This window comes from Hyaena hyaena, unplaced genomic scaffold (genome assembly GCF_003009895.1).
Source record: "Hyaena hyaena isolate Hyena2069 unplaced genomic scaffold, ASM300989v1 scaffold_432, whole genome shotgun sequence".
NCBI classification, from domain to species: domain Eukaryota; kingdom Metazoa; phylum Chordata; class Mammalia; order Carnivora; family Hyaenidae; genus Hyaena; species Hyaena hyaena.
The window spans coordinates 1221127-1238826 of NW_024081063.1; the positions used below are offsets into that span (position 1 = coordinate 1221127).

The window sequence follows — 17700 nt, forward strand, 5'->3', positions numbered from 1 at the left end:
CAGGCAAAGGAAGGTGGCTTTCCCTTACAGGAACCACTGGAGAATGGTGAGTGGTGAAGAAACGTAGTCACATTTCCATTTGGGGAAGTTCACTTCCCTGCCTGCAGGTAACATACCGCATGATTAGGGAACCTCCCCAAACTGATGGTTGAGTCCAAAAGGAATAATCCCTTAAGAAATATTTTCTTCTTTGTTTACAAAAGTAACCATGGTTGGGGCACCTGGGTGGCTCAATTGGTTAAACGTCCGACTTCAGCTCAGGTCATGATCTCATGGTTTGTAGGTTCAAATCTTGCGTTGGGCTCTGTGCTGACAGCTCGGAGCCTGCCGCCTGCTTCAGATACTGCGTCTCCCTGTCTCTCTCTGCCCCTCCCCTGCTTGTGCTCTCTCTCAAAAATAAGTAAATAAGCATTACCAAAAAAATGTATCGTGGTTGCTTTAGAGAATTTGGAAAATATAAGAAATGCAAATAAAGAAATTGAAATCACACATACTTCCATAAACAGATGTAGATCCATTTCAAAATATGTATGTTTGTATATATCCCATTGGGATCATACACTAGATGAGATTCCTGTGGTGATTTTGTGTATCAAATACTAGAGAGAATTTTTGTATTCTTTTTCCCCTTAGTGTTGTATAAAGAGCATTCTCTCGTGCCAGTAAATATACTGTGAAATTAGAATTATTCTCGTGACGGACATTTCACATGTGGTGGCCAGCCTGTGGAAGAGATGTAGGAGGAGAAGGGGGAGGCCCTTCAGTGTTTTTTAAGTTACATAAAGCACAGTCCCTGGTGGTTAGTTTATATATTTGTTGGATTAAATATCAGCTAGAACTGCCCTGCATCTGAATGGTACTTATCTGTAAAGAGAGAGAGAGAGCTTGAAGTAAAAACCAGAAGGGCATCTGATAGTGGATACTCTATATACTGATAATTATTATCCTTCCTACCAGAAAATTGTACTGTGGTGCCAAAATAGGATGTTACAACACTGGCATTTTATATCACAGCCACAGCTCAAAGGAACAATCAATTATTCATCTTGTGCATTAGTCATGCTCTTTCATTTTCCACATTTCTCTTACTGTCAACTTAGGAGAGACTCGACAAGAAGACGAGTAAGAGAGGGGAGATCACGAGCAGTAGATTTTACGGCAGCATGGCAGGAGAAATATTCCAATGTAGGAAAGAGTTGAGAATTGTTCAATCAAATGAGACTTTCCAGTTCTTCACGTTTTTCAACTGTGTATGTGTATCCGACTGGCTTACGTAAAAGAGCTCCGAAATAATAGTGACTGAAGCAGAATATTTTCTCTCTCAAGTGAATGTGTGTCATTCCACACAGTGATGTGTCATTTCCACAGTCACCCAGATCAAGATTCCTTCTGTCTTGGGGTTTTGGTGTCCTCCACAGGTCGATCCCAAGTAGTGGTCCAAGATGGCTGCCCTAACTCTGTCATCAAATCCACATTCCAGTCAATGGGGATAGCACATCGCTTCCAAAGGCAAACCTGGTAGTCGCACACATACTTGCACTAACCTCACATTGGTCAGAACTTGATCATACACACTTGCTAGGGAGTCTCAGAAATCTATTCTTAGTGGTTGGCTGTATGCCAGCTAAAATTAAAACTCCAGTGTTCTATTTCTTCCTTCCCTCACCCCCACAATATTCTATTTCTAAGAGAAGAAGAGACCGGATGTTGGAGAAGGGTTGGCAGTGTCTTCTGCACCACGCCCGGTCTTCCCCCAGGAGTGTGGAAGACAATTTGAACTGGTTCTGCTGTGAATTTCCTTCATGTTCTAAGACACTGCTTGTGATGTTTCCAGATGATGACTCGGAGCCTCCTGAGGAAATGGAGGATGAGATTCCTGTGGTGATTTGTGCTGCTGCAGGGAGAATGGGCGCCGCCATGGCTGCCATCAATAGCATCTACAGCAACACTGACGCCAACATTCTGTTCTATGTTGTCGGACTCCGGAACACTCTGTCTCGAATCCGGTAATTTGTGTACTATAGACTTTGGAGTTTTCTGCTTTCTGTTCATCTTCCGTATCTTAAATGCATTTCCTTCTGTTTTGGGTTTGATGAATGTCGTTTGAATTAATGAGGGGATGACCTCAGGTTTACATGGAGACCTGACAAATGTGTGGCCTAGCTAAGGAAGTTTCCAGCAAAGTCTCATTAATCTGGTAGGGCGATGCATCATTCTGCTGAAGGGAATTGGCTAATGACCTAAAGAACTACAAGCCTTAAACAGGTTATGTGGAAATCTCTCTCTCTTTTTAAAATATTTATTTATTTATTTTGAGAGAGAGAGAGAGAGAGCGAGAGCATTCATGTGCATGAGAGCAGGGGAGGGGCAGAGAGCCAGAGAGAGAGGAGGAGAGACAATCCCAAGCAGGCTCCACACTGTCAGCACAGAGCCCACCATGGGGCTAGATCTCACCAACTGTGAGATCATGACCTGAGCTGAAATTAACCAATTGAGCCATCCAGGCTCCCCGGAAGTCTTTCTAAAATGGTTTCTCTTGGGGTGCCTGGGTGGCTCAGTCGGTTGAGCATCCAACTCTTGATTTGGGCTCAGGTCATGATCCCAGGGTCGTGGGATCTAGCCCCATGTTGGGCTCTGCATTAAGTGTCGAGCCTACTTTGATTCTCTCCCTCTCCTTTTGCCCCTCTCCCTACTCTCTCTCTCTAAAATTTAAAAAAAAAAAAAAAAAAGGTAGAGGGCACCTGGGTGTTTCAGTTGGTTAAGCGTCCAACTTGTGATTTTGGTTCAAGTCATGATCTCATGGTTTTGAGATTGAGCCCTCTGTTGGGCTCAGCAGTGGGCATGGAGCCTGCTTGAGATTCTCTCTCTCCCTCTCCCTCTTCCCCTCCCTCACTTGCTCACATACCCACATTCTCTCTCTCTCTCTCTGAAAAACAAAACAAAAAGTTAACAGTTTCTGCTTTCTTAACCTGGGAAGATATTAATATAGTATCATTTTAAGATGACCAAGAACCATCACTAATTATAACTTTTGAACTGCAAAGTGATCTCTTTCCTATCATACAACACACTAACAAGTAAGTTGGAAACAGATCTAAAAGAAATAAACAGAAGGTCAAATTTTAAATAAAAATGCAGGATAATATATAGTTTTTGCTATGGAAAGTGATTCTGTGAGCCCACAAATCATAAGGAAAAAATGGACAGATTTGACTGCATAACATATAAAAATTTTTTAATGATAAAAAACACTGTAACTGAAATTAATCATACAATAAATTAGGTAAGACATTTTCAATAAATATTACAGACAAAGGGTTACTATCCAAAGTATATAAAGAATTCTGACAAAAAACTTTTAAACATTGCAAGCATCTAGTAGTAAAATGAGCATAGGGGCACCTGGGTGGCTCAGTTGGTTAAGCGTCTGACTTCAGCTCAGGTCATGATCTCGCAGTCCATGGGTTCAAGCCCTGCGTTGGGCTCTGTGCTGATGGCTAGCTCAGAGCCTGGAGCCTGCTTCACGTTCTGTGTCTCCTTCTCTCTCTGACCCTCCCCTGCTCACGCTGTCTCTCTTTCTCTTTCTCTCTCAGAAATAAATAAACATTAAAAAATTTTTTTAAAAAATGGGCTTAGAATACAGACAATTCACAGAAGAAAAAATACAAATGGTCAACAGACGTGAAAAAGTATTCTGTGTTACTAAGAGGGAAATGCAAATCAAAACAACAGTGACGTATAATTTTTCATTCATCAAGATGGTAAACATTCATAGGACAATAATATCTAGTGCAGGAAAATAGACACGCTTATACCTTGTTTAAATAATACACACTTTGTAAATTGGCAATACATTTTGAGGGGCCATACAGCAATATCTAATAAAATTTTATATGCATAGAACTAGTGTAGCCACTGTGGAAAACAGTATGGAAGTTACTCAAAAATTTAAAAATAGAACTACCCTACAAGCCAGTTAATCACACTACTGGGTATTTACCCCCAAAATACAAAAACACTAACTCAAAGCGACAGATGCATCCCTATGTTTATAGCAGCATTATTTGCTACAGCCAAATTATGGAGACAGCCCCAGTTTCCACTGACAGATAAATGGATAAAGAAGATGTGGTATATATGCAACAGGGTGTTATTCTGCCCTAAAAAAGAATGAAATCTTGTCATTTGCAACAACGTGGACGGAGCTAAGGAGTATTATGCTAAATGAAATAAGTCAGTCAGAGAAAGACAAATACCCTATAATTTCACCCATAGGTGGAATGTAAGAAACAAACAAACTAGCAAAGGCAAGAGTGAGAGAGAGAGAGACCAAGAAACAGACTCTTAACTATAGAGAACAAACTGCTGGTTACCAGAGGTGGATGGGGGTGGGGTGGGGAAGGGGGAGATGGGTGAAACATGTGATGGGAATTCAGGAGGGCACTTGGTGTGAGAAGCACTGGGCTATGTATAGAACTGTTGAGTCACTATATTGTACACCTGAAACTAATATTACACTGTATGTTTACTAACTGGAACTTAAAGAAATAAATAAAACTTAAAATAAAAGTGAAAAAATCAAGGGTGCCTGGCTTCCTCAGTTGGTAGAGCACGCGCCTCTTGATCTCAGGGTTGTGAGTTTGAGACCCATGTTGGGTGTAGAGATTACTTAAAAATAAAATCTTAAGGGGGCACCTGAGTGGCTCAGTTAGTTAAATGTCCGACTTCAGCTCAGGTCATGATCTCATGGTTCGTGGGGTTGAGCCCTGCGTCGGGCTCTGTGCTGACAGCTAGCTCAGAGCCTGGAGCCTGTTTCAGATTCTGTATCTCCCTCTTTGACTATCTCCTGTTCATGCTGTCTCTCTCTCTCTCTCTCTCTCTCTCTCTCTCAGAAATAAATAGAAAATTAAAAAAAGATTAAAAAATAAAACAAAACAAAATAAAATCTTAAGAAAAAAACACTCCAAACTATAAATGTGTAGATGTACATATATGTGTTTCTGTAAAGAAAAGGACCCGAAAGATCTCCATCTGCTAGCCTCTCTGGGGAGGGTGGACAGCATGGGGAGAGCAGTGATGAAGGGAGGTACAAGGTATTTCTAGTGCTATTTTCATTATTCAGAAGGAGAATGTATCTTTTTCTAAGTTTATTTATTTATTTTTGGTAACCTCTACACCCAACATGGGGCTTGAACTCATGATTGCAAGATCAAGAGTCACATGCTCTTCCAACTGAGCTTGGCGGGCCCCTGAGAATGTATTTATGCATGGCTTTTACAATTCAATTTTTAAGTCCTAGCACCATTAGGAGATACTGAGATATGGAAGACACTCGCTCCTAATCTAAGTGGTCTTTGGCTCCTATGGGTTTTGAGGGCTTATGTACACGGTCTAGACTTTCTGTCTCATTTCTCACTCTCCTTATCATTTATTGTTGCAGATTGTTCACTTAGCTGCTGTTAACAGCCATGTAATTATCTGTGGGTATGAAAACCAGATAACCAAGCCCCGAAGGGTTGCTTGTGTAATATTTCTGAGCAAGTGTTGTACTTGATCTCAAAGGCATGGGCTCCAGGGCTAGATGACATCTGAGCAGGGACTGGTTCCCAGCTCTTGGTTGTCTTGTCCACTAGCCCTTTTTAAATTATGAAAAACAAAACAAAACAAAACAAAACCTTCTCTTCAGTGGAGTAGAATACAACCACAGAAAATTGCATAAATTCTGTGTGCAGTTTAGTGAGTCATCACAAAGTAAGCATATCCATGTAACAACCACTACCCCAATGTGGTATGGTCAGTCTTTTCTTTTTAATGTTTGTTTGTTTGTTTGTTTTAGAGAGAGGGAGAGATTGTCAGCAGGGGAGGGACAGAGAGAGGGAGACACAGATTCCCAAGCAGGCTCCCCATTGTTAGCACAGAGCCCTACATGGGGCTCAAACTCCAGAACCGTGAGATCATGACATGAACCGGAATCAGGAGTCGGACACTTTGGGTTCCTGGGTGGCTCAATCAGTTAAGTGTCTGACTTCAGCTCAGGTCATGATCTCACAGCTTGTGAGTTTGAGCCCTGCTTTGGGCTCTGTGCCGACAGCTCAGAGCCTGAAGCCTGCTTTGGATTCTGTGTCTCCATCTCTCTCTGCCCCCATCCTCACCTCAAAAATAAATAAACGTTAAAAAAAGAGTTGGATGCTTGAGAGACAGAGCCACCCAGCTGCTCCAGTATGGTCAGTCTTTTTAACTTTGCCATTCTGATAGGTGTCCAGGGCTATCTCATCGTGGTTTAACTTGAGATTCCTTTGTTTCAAATGAGTTTGAGCACTTTTTAAAAAAAAAAAATTTAAGCGTTCTTTTTAAAATGTTTATTTTTGAGAGAGAGAGAGAGAGAGAGAGAGAAGAAAAATGGGGGAGGAGCAGAGAGAGAGGAGATGCAGAATCCGAAGCAGAGTCCAGACTCTATGCTTTCAGCACAGAGCCCGCCACGGGCATCAGACTCACAAACCGTGAGGTCATGACCTGAGCCCAAGTCAGATTCTTGACCAACTGATCCAAAAGTGCTCCGAGCACTTTTGTTTTTTTTTCACAGATTTCTTGGCCACTTAGATGTGCATGTTCAAGTCTCTTGCCAAATTTTCAGTAGGGTTGTCTTTTTCTTAAATGACATGACTTCTCCCCACCTCCAGATTTGAAATATAATTGCTATAGGGGGCCTGGGTGGCTTAGTCAGTTGGGCATCCAACTTTCGCTTAGGTCATGATCTTGCGGTTCGTGGGTTCGAGCCCCATGTCGGGCTATGTGCTGACAGCCAGCTCAGAGCCTGGAGCCTGTTTCAGTCTGTGACTCCCTCTCTCTCTGACCCTCCCCTGCTCACGCTGTCTCTCTCTCTCTCCTAGAAATAAATAAAAAACATTAAAAAAAAAGAAATATAATTGCTATATAACGTTATGTAAATGGCTGGTTTTGATGGTTCAAATTTTGCAGATCTAAATTTTATTACGAAGACTGACTTTTTTGTCAAATTTTGAGCACCAACAAATGGTACCACGTGTGGCTTTAGTCAATAACAATTGTTTTGAGATAATTTCTGCCAAGAATTGTTTTCTGAATGGGATAAAAGATAGTCACAGACTGTGAGTCTGAGGTGAGGGGAGATGGTGGGGAGAGGGGGGAGGGGAAGGCGGGAAGCGAGGAAAGGTGGGGAACATTGGGAGACAGAGACACAGAGGCCACGATAACTTCAGATCATCCTTGGGGTCACAACAGCAGAGGAAGAATGACTTCCATCAAATAGAAGATTCTATTTGAAGCACGTCCTGCTTCATCACTTCACAAGTCTGGCAGCCCCGTGGCAAATGGGTACCAGCAACCACAGATGCTCCTTTATAAAAAAGAAGGAACACATTTTGTTCTCCCAGTTTCCTGTGGAGATTATGTGGATCTGGGGAGATATCTGGTTATTACTGTTTTTGCTTCATTTCCTTTGCAGAGTTATATGAATTAAAGAAAAAAGAGAGGAGAGATCTGAAGCCAGACCAGATGGGGGAAAAAATCAGAAGGCTTTATATACTAAACTCTACTGTTATACACATTTTATTTTTAACTTTCGAAGGAGGCCACAGATAGACCCTGAGGCAATAGGGAAATTGAGGAAAAAGGTTGGAGGTATATACTTACACTCCAAGGTTGGAGGGTTTTTTGTTTGTTTTTTTGTCATCTCTTGAGAAAATGGATTGAACATTCTAAACTAAGAGAAATAAACTTTGTTTTTTGTCATGTCTTTAGAAAGTGGATTGAACATTCTAAACTAAGAGAAATAAATTTTAAAATCGTGGAATTCAACCCGACAGTCCTCAAAGGGAAGATCAGACCAGACTCTTCAAGGCCAGAATTGCTCCAGCCTGTGAGTAGGAATCGAGCATGCGCTGGGGACAGTCTTTGGTGAGACCCTTGCTCAGTGCGGAGCACTGGCCACTGGGATGCAGACAGAATATTTCTGAAGCAGCGTTAGATTTCCACCAAGCTCTGCTTATTTATAATTTATAAGCCACTGCTCCGGAAGATGGTTTACATAAATATAATGAAGCTATTAAAGCAGAAATGAAGTGTAAGAAAATGTAGGATGCATTTCGGTGTGTGAATATGCCTGTAGGGGATGGGGATAGGGGCCAAATAGTGAGGCCAGGAAAAATATTCTCAACCCATAGCGTGTTATGTGTGCTGTAACTGGACATTGAATTTAGCCTGGAGTATCCTGGCCGCTAAGGGAAACCAGTAGCATGATAGAGGATATACCTCATAGTATCAGCTAAGATAATATTTCAGGTGACCCTCACTTTTCCTCCTAGAATTGGGGATCGTAAGGTATTTTACTGCAAGAATTCATACAAAAGGGACTCTCTCTTACATGAAGAGTAGTATTGACAGCAGGTTCACAGAAAATGCAGCCGCTTTCTACATGTTTGTTACATCCATCCTTGAAAACTTACTGAATTCTATGTCCTCTCATGACATGATCTTTTCCCAGTTCCCTGTATTTATGATCAGAGTGTGAGCTGAGCTGGGACTTTGGGTTCGGTAGTGTTATGGCTAATAAGACAAAGTACTTTCACCCTCAGCTCATGCTTGTCTGACTTTTTTCTGGTCCACGGTGCTAAGAGGTTGAGCTCGTGATTGGGATGATGCCCGTGTGTGTGTGTGTGTGTGTGTGTGTGTGTGTAAGGCTGATTTAGTTGATGGTAGTCAAATTACTAGTGTAGAGGAGGGCAGGGACTTTGTGTCCTAAAAGATCAACCAGGAGGCCTCTGTGACTTCCACTACAGTGGCTCACAGAGATCAAAGTCATGGCTCAGTCTTGGCAGATGAGGGTTTGGGTCTAGGAGAGCCCTGATGGGCCCGTGTCAGTTGCAGCCCGAGGCCAGATAACTGGGAACCAGGAAGCTGCCGTGAGGCATCTTTGGGCTTGTTTCTTTTGCTCCACACCTGGAGCAGAGCTGAGGCCATGGTCAAAGGCACCCTCTAAGAGCACTAGAAGACACTGAGCCACGTGCCTCTTACCCACCATCACTTTTTCTTGTTTTGTTTTAACAGCTGAACTTTGTTCGCTTTTATCTCCCTCTGCTTATCCATCAACATGAGAAAGTCATCTATTTGGACGATGACGTAATTGTGCAAGGTATACATGCCGACTGCCAAGGACACTCTGAAAACGAGCATCCGATAAGTAGAATCTAACTATTTCCTTCAGCTTCCAAATAGCTAGATGCCCAGCGACTGTGACTGCGTGTTCAAGTCGGGAGAACAGTATTGTTATACATTTGGGAATGTTTTGAAAACGGGGCTTGATGCTTGCTTCCCTGGACAGTCCAGTTGACTGAGAGCCACTTTTGACTGTCAAAGTCAGTAATAAATAGCTCAGTAACCTTTCCTTTCTCTGCATCCCTAAAATGTAGAGGAATAAAGTCTCCCTGATGACATTCTAGAAAGCGAGCTACGTTTTGGTGTCTAAGTGTCGCCCGCTCTCTCTCTCCCATGCAGACAAGGTAGGCACTGGTGTGGTACCTACATGGCAACAGAAGTAAAGACATGAACCCAGTGCCCATCTGAGCTTATCATCAAGTGACCTTCTCAATCGAGACCAGCCATGTTATTAAGTAAACCGCCAGGCCACTCGAAACTCGGATCACATACCTTTCCTCCAATAGCAAAATCAGGGACTGTTGGACAATTTAAGGCTCTATCTAGCTCAGAGCCAAATGCTATACTATTTTAACTACTGGTGTTTTCCGCATCCAGGTGATATCCAGGAGCTCTATGACACCACTTTGGCGCTGGGCCACGCGGCGGCTTTTTCGGATGACTGTGATCTGCCCTCGGCTCAGGACATGAACAGATTCGTGGGGCTGCAGGTGGGCGCGCTGGTGTGGAGGTGCTGCCTTCGCCCTGCTGTTCCCTTCCCTTCTGCGCAGCACACAACCATCTAACCTTGGAGGACAGCACGGGGGCCTGGGCTGCCCATTGGGCCCCAGCTCTGCGGGTCCCAACTCTGGGGCAGGTTAACCCTGCGAGTCCCGCTCTCCTCATCTGAAACATGGCAACAGCAGTCCCTGCTCTGTTTGTTTGTGAGCTGTGATGAAATAACACAACGCCAGCGCCCCAGCCTGCAGTAATGCTACAGAAATGACAATTGTGACCTAACTGGCAGGAACGACCCTCCCTGTCCGAGATGGGGATTCCTATAAGAGAGTCCCTGGACTTGTGGTTCTGTTTTCAGAGTTTTGATCATTGCTTTTTTTTTTCTTTCTTTCTTTCAATAGAGGAAAATCCCAATTTGGCTCAAGGGTAGAGAGCAACTTACCCTGGTGCCAATGAGGGAAGTTGAACCTATATGTAATACCGAAACCAAAAGAATGGCTTTAAACTAGAAGGTGTTATTAAGAATCAAATGCTGTTCTTTAAAAAAAGTTCCAGGACATCACTTTAGACGTGTGACAGTAGAGGTGTGACACACTCTGAGGCCTAGGCTTTCAGGTGGATCTTCGTCAACAGCTTGGCTCCATCACTTAGTAGGCTTGTAGCCCGGGGCCCTGCCTTACCAGTCCTTTCCTCCCTCAGTTGTCAGAGGTAATACTCGAACTTCCCTCGTAGAGTTATGGTGAGAATTAAATGTTAATATGTGTAAAGCTACTGTGTGCAATTAGCGAGGTAATGTGTGCAGATTTCCTAGAGCTGCGCCTGGCACGTAGAAACTGCTTGAGTGTGTCCACGATTTCCGAGTTGCTCTTGGGCATCACACTGAGGTTGAGGTGGATTATGACAGCCTGTATGGCTGGAACAGTAATGTCCTGCCTCCTATGACAGCCACTCCGCAACTACCCGTGTGCTTATGATGTGCTGATGCTGTTTTAGGTCCCAGCGGTACAGTAAACAAAACTAAAAATCCTGCCTTTGGGTAGCTTACATGTTAGTGGGAAGAGACAGTCAGTAAACAAAATATTTAACACAGGATCAGGGTGCAGGTTGCACTGTATCTTAAATTCGTGATCAGGGAAGGCTCCCCTGACACGGTGTCGCCGAGCCTGCACGTAAAAGAACTGAGGGAACAAGCTCGGCAGATGTCTAGGGGGATATCATTCCAAGAAGTGGTAACCGTAAGTGCAAAGGTCCTGAGGCAGGAGTGTGTCTTTCTTTTATTGAAGGAACAAGGAGGTCAAGGTGGCAGAGGGAAACAGTGTGAGAATAGGTTAGAAAGGTAAAGGCGGTGGTGGCAAATGGCATAGGGCACAGCAACACATCTTAGGAACTCTGGCTTTTACTGAGATGGAAAGCCACTGGAGAAGCTTTGAGCAGATGAATAACATAGAGACAGAGTGAAGTTGAAAAGGGGGAAGCAGGAGCAGTGTCAGAGGAGCTCGGGGACATCCTGTGAGTGGCAATTACGGCCTGGACCAGGAAGGTAGCGACACACACAGTGGTTGGCTTATAGATACATTCTGGAAGACGAAACAAACAGGACTTGCTGACAGATATGGATGCAGAGTGAGTGTGAAGGGGCCACGGAGGACCTGACAACCCTGGGTCTTTTTGCCCAAGTAACTAGGAGACTAGCATTGTGGTAACTGAGGCGGGTCAGGTTGCGGGGAAGTGAGTTTGGGGATGGGGATGGGGTGTTGGGCTGTGAGCAGCGCTGCCGCAGTAAGCGTCCAGGAGGACACACCGAGCTGGCAGGTGGCGCAGGCTTTGGAGATCCAGAGGCGAGGTCAAGGCTGGCGATGCGGGTAGTATTTTGGGTCACGAGGCTGGGGGAGGCTGTCTGGGGAGTGCGTGCCGGAGATGGGAACAGGGCTGGTGGGGAGACGAAGGAGCACTCAACCTTTAGGGCGTGGGGCAGCGAGAAAGCCAGCAGAGGACACTCGGAAGCGGCTGGTGACACAGGAGGAAACCCGCATATACTGCCCTGTGGTTTCAAGAAAATGATGGTTTTCCAGAAGCGAAAGATGTGTTGGTGAAAAGTGTATCCTGTTCCTCTACAGAACACCTACATGGGCTACCTGGACTACAGGAAGAAGACCATAAAAGACCTCGGCATAAGCCCGAGCACTTGCTCTTTCAACCCCGGCGTGATCGTTGCGAACATGACGGAGTGGAAGCACCAGCGTATCACCAAACAACTGGAGAAATGGATGCAAAAAAATGTGGAGTACGTGTAAACCTTTCTACCCTTCTCCAGGCTTGGGAACAAAATTTCGTGATTAATCTTCTACTCATAACTCAGGGGTTAGAAATATTTCACAGACATCTTAGGTCAGATTTGCTTACAGAGGCCTGGGTGAGAAGGGGGACAGCAGATGACGGTCTCTTCTCAAACTGTATGTCGGTGGAAGTGAGATCTGCAGCGTCTGGTTATACAAACACGTTTCTAATGAATTGATAATGCGATTAAAAAAATTTTTTTTTAATGTTTTATTTATTTCTGAGAGAGAGAGAGAGAGGGACAGTGTGGACAAGGGAGGGTCTGAGAGAGGAGACACAGAATTCGAAGCAGGCTCCAGGCTGTCAGCACAGAGCCCGACATGGGGCTCGAACCCATGAACCGAGATCATGACCTGAGCCGAAGTCGGACGCTTAACCAACTGAGGCACCCAGGTGCCCCTGATAATGCGATTTTAAGTCTCCTCCCAGAATCCCAGTGAACCTTTTCCACTGAAAATCATTTCTCAGTTGAGTGTCTTCTTACATAAATTTGTTTTGAAGAATTATTTTATAAACTCCGGGGCGCTTGGGTGGTTCACTCGGTTGGGCCTCCGACTCGATTTCAGCTCAGGTCATGATCACAGTTTCACGAATTCGAGCCCCGAGTCAGGCTCTGCCCTGACAGAGGGGAACAACTTGAGATTCTCCTTCTCTCTCTGTCCCTCCCCCTTTCGCAACCTGTCTCTCTCAGAATAAATAAAGTTAAAAAGAATTATTTTATAAACTCAACTTTGGTTTTGGAAGTTGAGTTTTTAAAAATGTATCATTTTTCATTATCGAAGTTTTAAAACATGGGGGGGGAACCCTCCAACATAACTGCTATTATCATGTCACTGTATTTCCTGTTCATCTTTTCTATCTGGATATTTTAAATACCATCATAGCTTTGAATTTGTGAGTAAAGTTATTCTAAATAATGTAGGATCAGAATCTGATCTTCAGTATTTGCCGTAAAAAAGGATAAAAACGAAAATGGCAAAATGCTACACTGTGAGTCTGGGTGAAGGATATGGGCATTCATGGTATCCTTCTTACAATTCTGTGTTAAGTCTGACAGTTTTCAGAACAAAGAGTTGGAGGAACAAGAAAAACCATAGTCTTGTTATATAGTGAGAGACAGTCTCCACATCTTTCAGAATTAGTAGATTCTACTTTATCTGAGTCTGTGGGACTCCAGGCCAAATGTCGTTTTTCTATTCCGTTTCTTAGGGAAAATCTGTATAGCAGCTCGCTGGGAGGTGGGGTGGCCACCTCCCCGATGCTGATCGTGTTTCACGGGAAATACTCCACAATCAACCCTCTGTGGCACATAAGGCACCTGGGTAAGTACTTTAGGAAAGGCACCTGGGTATTTTAGGAACACAACACAGATATGCATGTTACAGGCCTACGAGCACAAGGGGAGGAGGGTGTGCTGTGACACCAGCTTCCTCGAATCGAGTCCTCCGGGTGATCTTGGACCCGTTATTTAACTTCCGCTACTCAGTCTACAAATGCAGCTGACAACACAGGCCTTCCGGAGAGCTGTGTTTCTAGGAATTCATGGAAAGCAATCAGACTCATGCTTAGGATCTAGTAGGTGCTTGATGAACATTAGCTATTATTAAAACAGAACTTGCACTGTCGAAACTTTTTCGCTTGTCTTCATCGCCCTCTTGCAGCAGCCTGCAGTGGACAAAACCAATTAGTAAATGGTTTATGATGAATTTAGATAGCTGGCAACTTATCTTTTGAAAAGAAGTTGTTTCTGGATTGTGTACTAGGAGTCTTTCATACACTCTTCATTACAAGTGCGCAGGCTCCTGGATATGGACTGGAATCCCAGTTCTGCTATTATCTATGTTGGGCAAAACCCTTCTGTGCCTTAGTTTCTCCATTCGTAAACTGAAGCTAATAGAACTGTATAAAGCTTTTATAAGGAATAAATTACCTAATACATGTAAACCGCTTGGAACACAGCCTGGCCCGATGACAGTCACATTCATTCAAACATATGGCCACAATCCCTTAGCCAAAAGCACTGGGCCAGACCTGTTTAGAAATTGCAAAGTTTTGGATTTCAAAAATGTAATGCATATATTTATGTCATGCAATACCCTGAGTGGGATCTAGGTTTTGCTACCAAAAAAATTAAAAATCCTTTTGTTTTCAGACACTCGAAGATTATTTTAGAACTGGGGACAATAGGGGCGCCTGGGTGGCTTAGTCAGTTAAGCGTCTGACTTTTGCTTAGGTCATGATCTCGTGGTTCGTGGGTTCGAGCCCCGCGTCGGGCTCTGTGCTGACTGCCAGCTCAGAGCCTGGAGCCTGTTTCGGTCTGTGACNCCCGCGTCGGGCTCTGTGCTGACTGCCAGCTCAGAGCCTGGAGCCTGTTTCGGTCTGTGACTCCCTCTCTCTCTGACCCTCCCCTGCTCACGCTCGCTCTCTCCTAGAAATAAAAAAAAAAAAAAAAAAAAAAAAGAATTGGGGACAATAGATTATGGATGTAGGTTTCCTAAGTACCTTCTACATTGTTAAGAAATGGTTCGATTCTGGTGATAAAGGTGAATATTACTTGTAATTCTCAGAACGATCTGCAAGGTGGTATGTCCCTTACCTTTTAAAAGAAAGGACACATAAAACTACAGAAGCTGGGTTCCTGTCTCCTTTTCATGATTCTGTATAGGTTTGCTTCTGCCTCACTCCAGAATGCTCCTCAACTTTCTGATTGCACACAGGAACAACACAGGGAAGTTAAGGATGCTAGTGTTCCATCTGATCTGATTTATAATGGTGGGTTCACTGTTTGGACAAATATCAACATTTCCATGTCATCAAGGTGCAGAAAATCTCATCAAAGTTGTGTGTCTATAAAAAATGTAGTGGAACTTAGATGGATAAGGTTAGAGCATTCTATGATCTTGGAACAGAGACTCAGTCACATTTCATGAAATATCTAACTGGTAAGTAGGAAGGGGCAGAATCTTCCCAAGGGAAAGAAGTCATTTCTCTTTATAGACAGAAATTACATCTGTGTTGAAGGTTTTGGAATCCGGGAAGCCTGCGAAGTAAATCTACACAGAAATCATTTGAAAAATGATTTGGTTGTAGAGTGTTTTGGAAGCAGGAAGCAATGTAACATTAATGGGTATTAAGTTTGTGTCTAAGCTGGTAGGCTTAAGATGTAAAAAAAAAAGTATGAAATGTATTTAGCTCAAGCAAATTTCAAGCCCACAGAGAATCCTCCGGTTGTGGAGCAGAGAGATGATGTGTCACTGAGTGGAGACTCTAAGCTGCTTCTTCCGGGGGCGCCTGCGTGGCTCAGTCAGTTAAGCATCCAGCTCTTGATACCAGCCCAGGTCATGGTCTCATGGTTCACAGGATTGAGACCCGTGTGGGGCTCCACACTTAAAGTGCAGGACCTGCTTGAGATTCCCTCTCTTCCTCTCTCTCTGCCCCTCCCTGGCTTGTGCTCTAAAATTAATAAACATTAAAAAAAAATTACGGGCGCCTGGGTGGCTCAGCTGGTTAAGCATCCGACTTTGGCGCAGGTCATGGTCTCACAGTTCGTGAGTCTGAGCCCAGCATCAGGCTCTGTGCTGACAGCTTGGAGCCTGCTTAGAATTCTGTGTCTCCTCTCTCTGCCCCTCCCCCACTCATGCTCTGTCTCCCTCAAAAATAAACATTAAAAAAAAATTAAGGTGCTTCTTCCCAAATGAACATTTCCTTTGTATAGATTCTTTGGAAATTGTTCATTATTCCAGTTACATTACCATGGCCTGAAACACCCACCTTCTCTTCTGTAACTGCCTTCACAGCTACATTTATGAATAACAGAAGATGGGTTTTTATTTTTATTTTTCTTGTATCACATTCTCAAGATCTTAAAGTATTTCTGGAAGAGATGTTCTAAAAATATTCTGAGCAATGGCAATTTTAAGATAAACGCACCCTCTCTCTTTATGAGCGGAAAAATATTCAAATGGAGATAGCTTTGTTAAAAAGTGAATCTCATTCTTTGTCACATTTCATAGAGTAAAAACATGACTGTTATGGGAAAATGTTGTCATTCACACTAAGGAGGGAAAATGCAGGGAAACAAGAACTCCTCTAAACTCTAGGTGGGAGGAAAACTGATCCAAGTTCTTGTGGGAACAATCTGGCAACCTCTTACCAAATGTAAAGGCATGCACCCTTCAATATAGCAAGTCCATCTACAAGATTTTATCCTATAAATGTATCTGCAGACCCGCACCAACCTGCACAAGGGCCTGTTCGCTGTACCACCACATATGTTAGTGAGGGGAGAGAAACAACCGAAAGGTCCTTAATAAGGAACTCACTAAATAAATGATTATATATCCATTCCATGTAGTCACTAAAAATAATTCATTAACTTCAGGGGGACTGGATGGCTCAGTTGGTTAAGCACCTGACACTTGATTTTGGCTCAGGTCATGATCTCACAGTTTGTGGGTTCAAGCCCCACATTAGTCTCTGTGCTGTCAGCTCAGAGCCTGCTTTGGATTATCTCCCTCCCTCCCCCTCTCTCTCAAAAATAAACATTTAAAAACAATTCAGCAACTTCACATGTGCTATATAACACACACACACACACACACACACACACACACACACACACACGCGCGCACGCGCGCGCATACAGGTAGAATATTCCTAGAAGGATTTCATGAGAAACTCTGACAGTGGTTATTTTGGAGATTTAGGGTAGGTGGTAAATTCTTTCTTGTTATACTCTTTGATTTGCTTAATTTTTTAAATAATGAACTTGTATTCATTCAATATAAAAATTTTATTTTCTAACAATCCTATTATTTTCTTCTGAATACAATGAAGGCTGGAATCCAGATACGAGATATTCGGAGCATTTTCTGCAGGAAGCAAAACTACTCCACTGGAATGGAAGACATAAACCCTGGGACTTCCCTAGTGTTCACAACGACTTATGGGAAAGCTGGTTTGTTCCTGACCCCGCAGGGATATTTAAACTCCATCACCACAGCAGCTGATGTAACATTTTATATATTTCCTGTATAAAAATGTGGAATTGTCCATTCATAAGCCCTACTATATCATTGTTCTTTATAAACAGTACTTTTGGTGTAAATGATCCACAATGAAAAGCACAAAGACTACTTGGGCAAAGAATATCCTGGATTATGTAGGTACTGATTCCTTAAGTATAAGTGGTGACTATGGAAATCAAGATGATGTGAGCAAGAGATGTTGTTGGAAGGAAATAAACCCGTCTAGGTTTCGACAATCTATCAATGACAACCTATATCCACAAGTTTTTAAAATTTCTCAATGTGTTTTTCACATGTAGGTATTTTTTTTTAACAGGTTGCCAGTCTTGTCTTTTGTAAAACAACAAACTACATTTAAAAGATGAATGTATGTAAAAATAAAATACTGGCAGATTTTTAAATAATTTGCAGTATATATGTTATTCTA

At 43.1% G+C, this 17700-nt stretch overlaps 1 protein-coding gene across 1 annotated transcript in view; it reads left to right on the top strand.

The window, feature by feature from the left end:
• GLT8D2 (glycosyltransferase 8 domain containing 2) overlaps positions 1-17668 on the top strand; it is a 41735-nt gene extending 24067 nt beyond the window's left edge. The window contains exons 4-10 of the mRNA XM_039252892.1: positions 1835-2006; positions 7780-7897; positions 9085-9169; positions 9790-9902; positions 12027-12193; positions 13456-13568; positions 17083-17668. Of these exons, the coding sequence (XP_039108823.1) occupies positions 1835-2006; positions 7780-7897; positions 9085-9169; positions 9790-9902; positions 12027-12193; positions 13456-13568; positions 17083-17255 (941 nt within the window). The 3' untranslated portion in view covers positions 17256-17668. The remainder of the gene's footprint in view (positions 1-1834; positions 2007-7779; positions 7898-9084; positions 9170-9789; positions 9903-12026; positions 12194-13455; positions 13569-17082) is intronic.
• Positions 17669-17700: the final 32 nt, after the last annotated feature.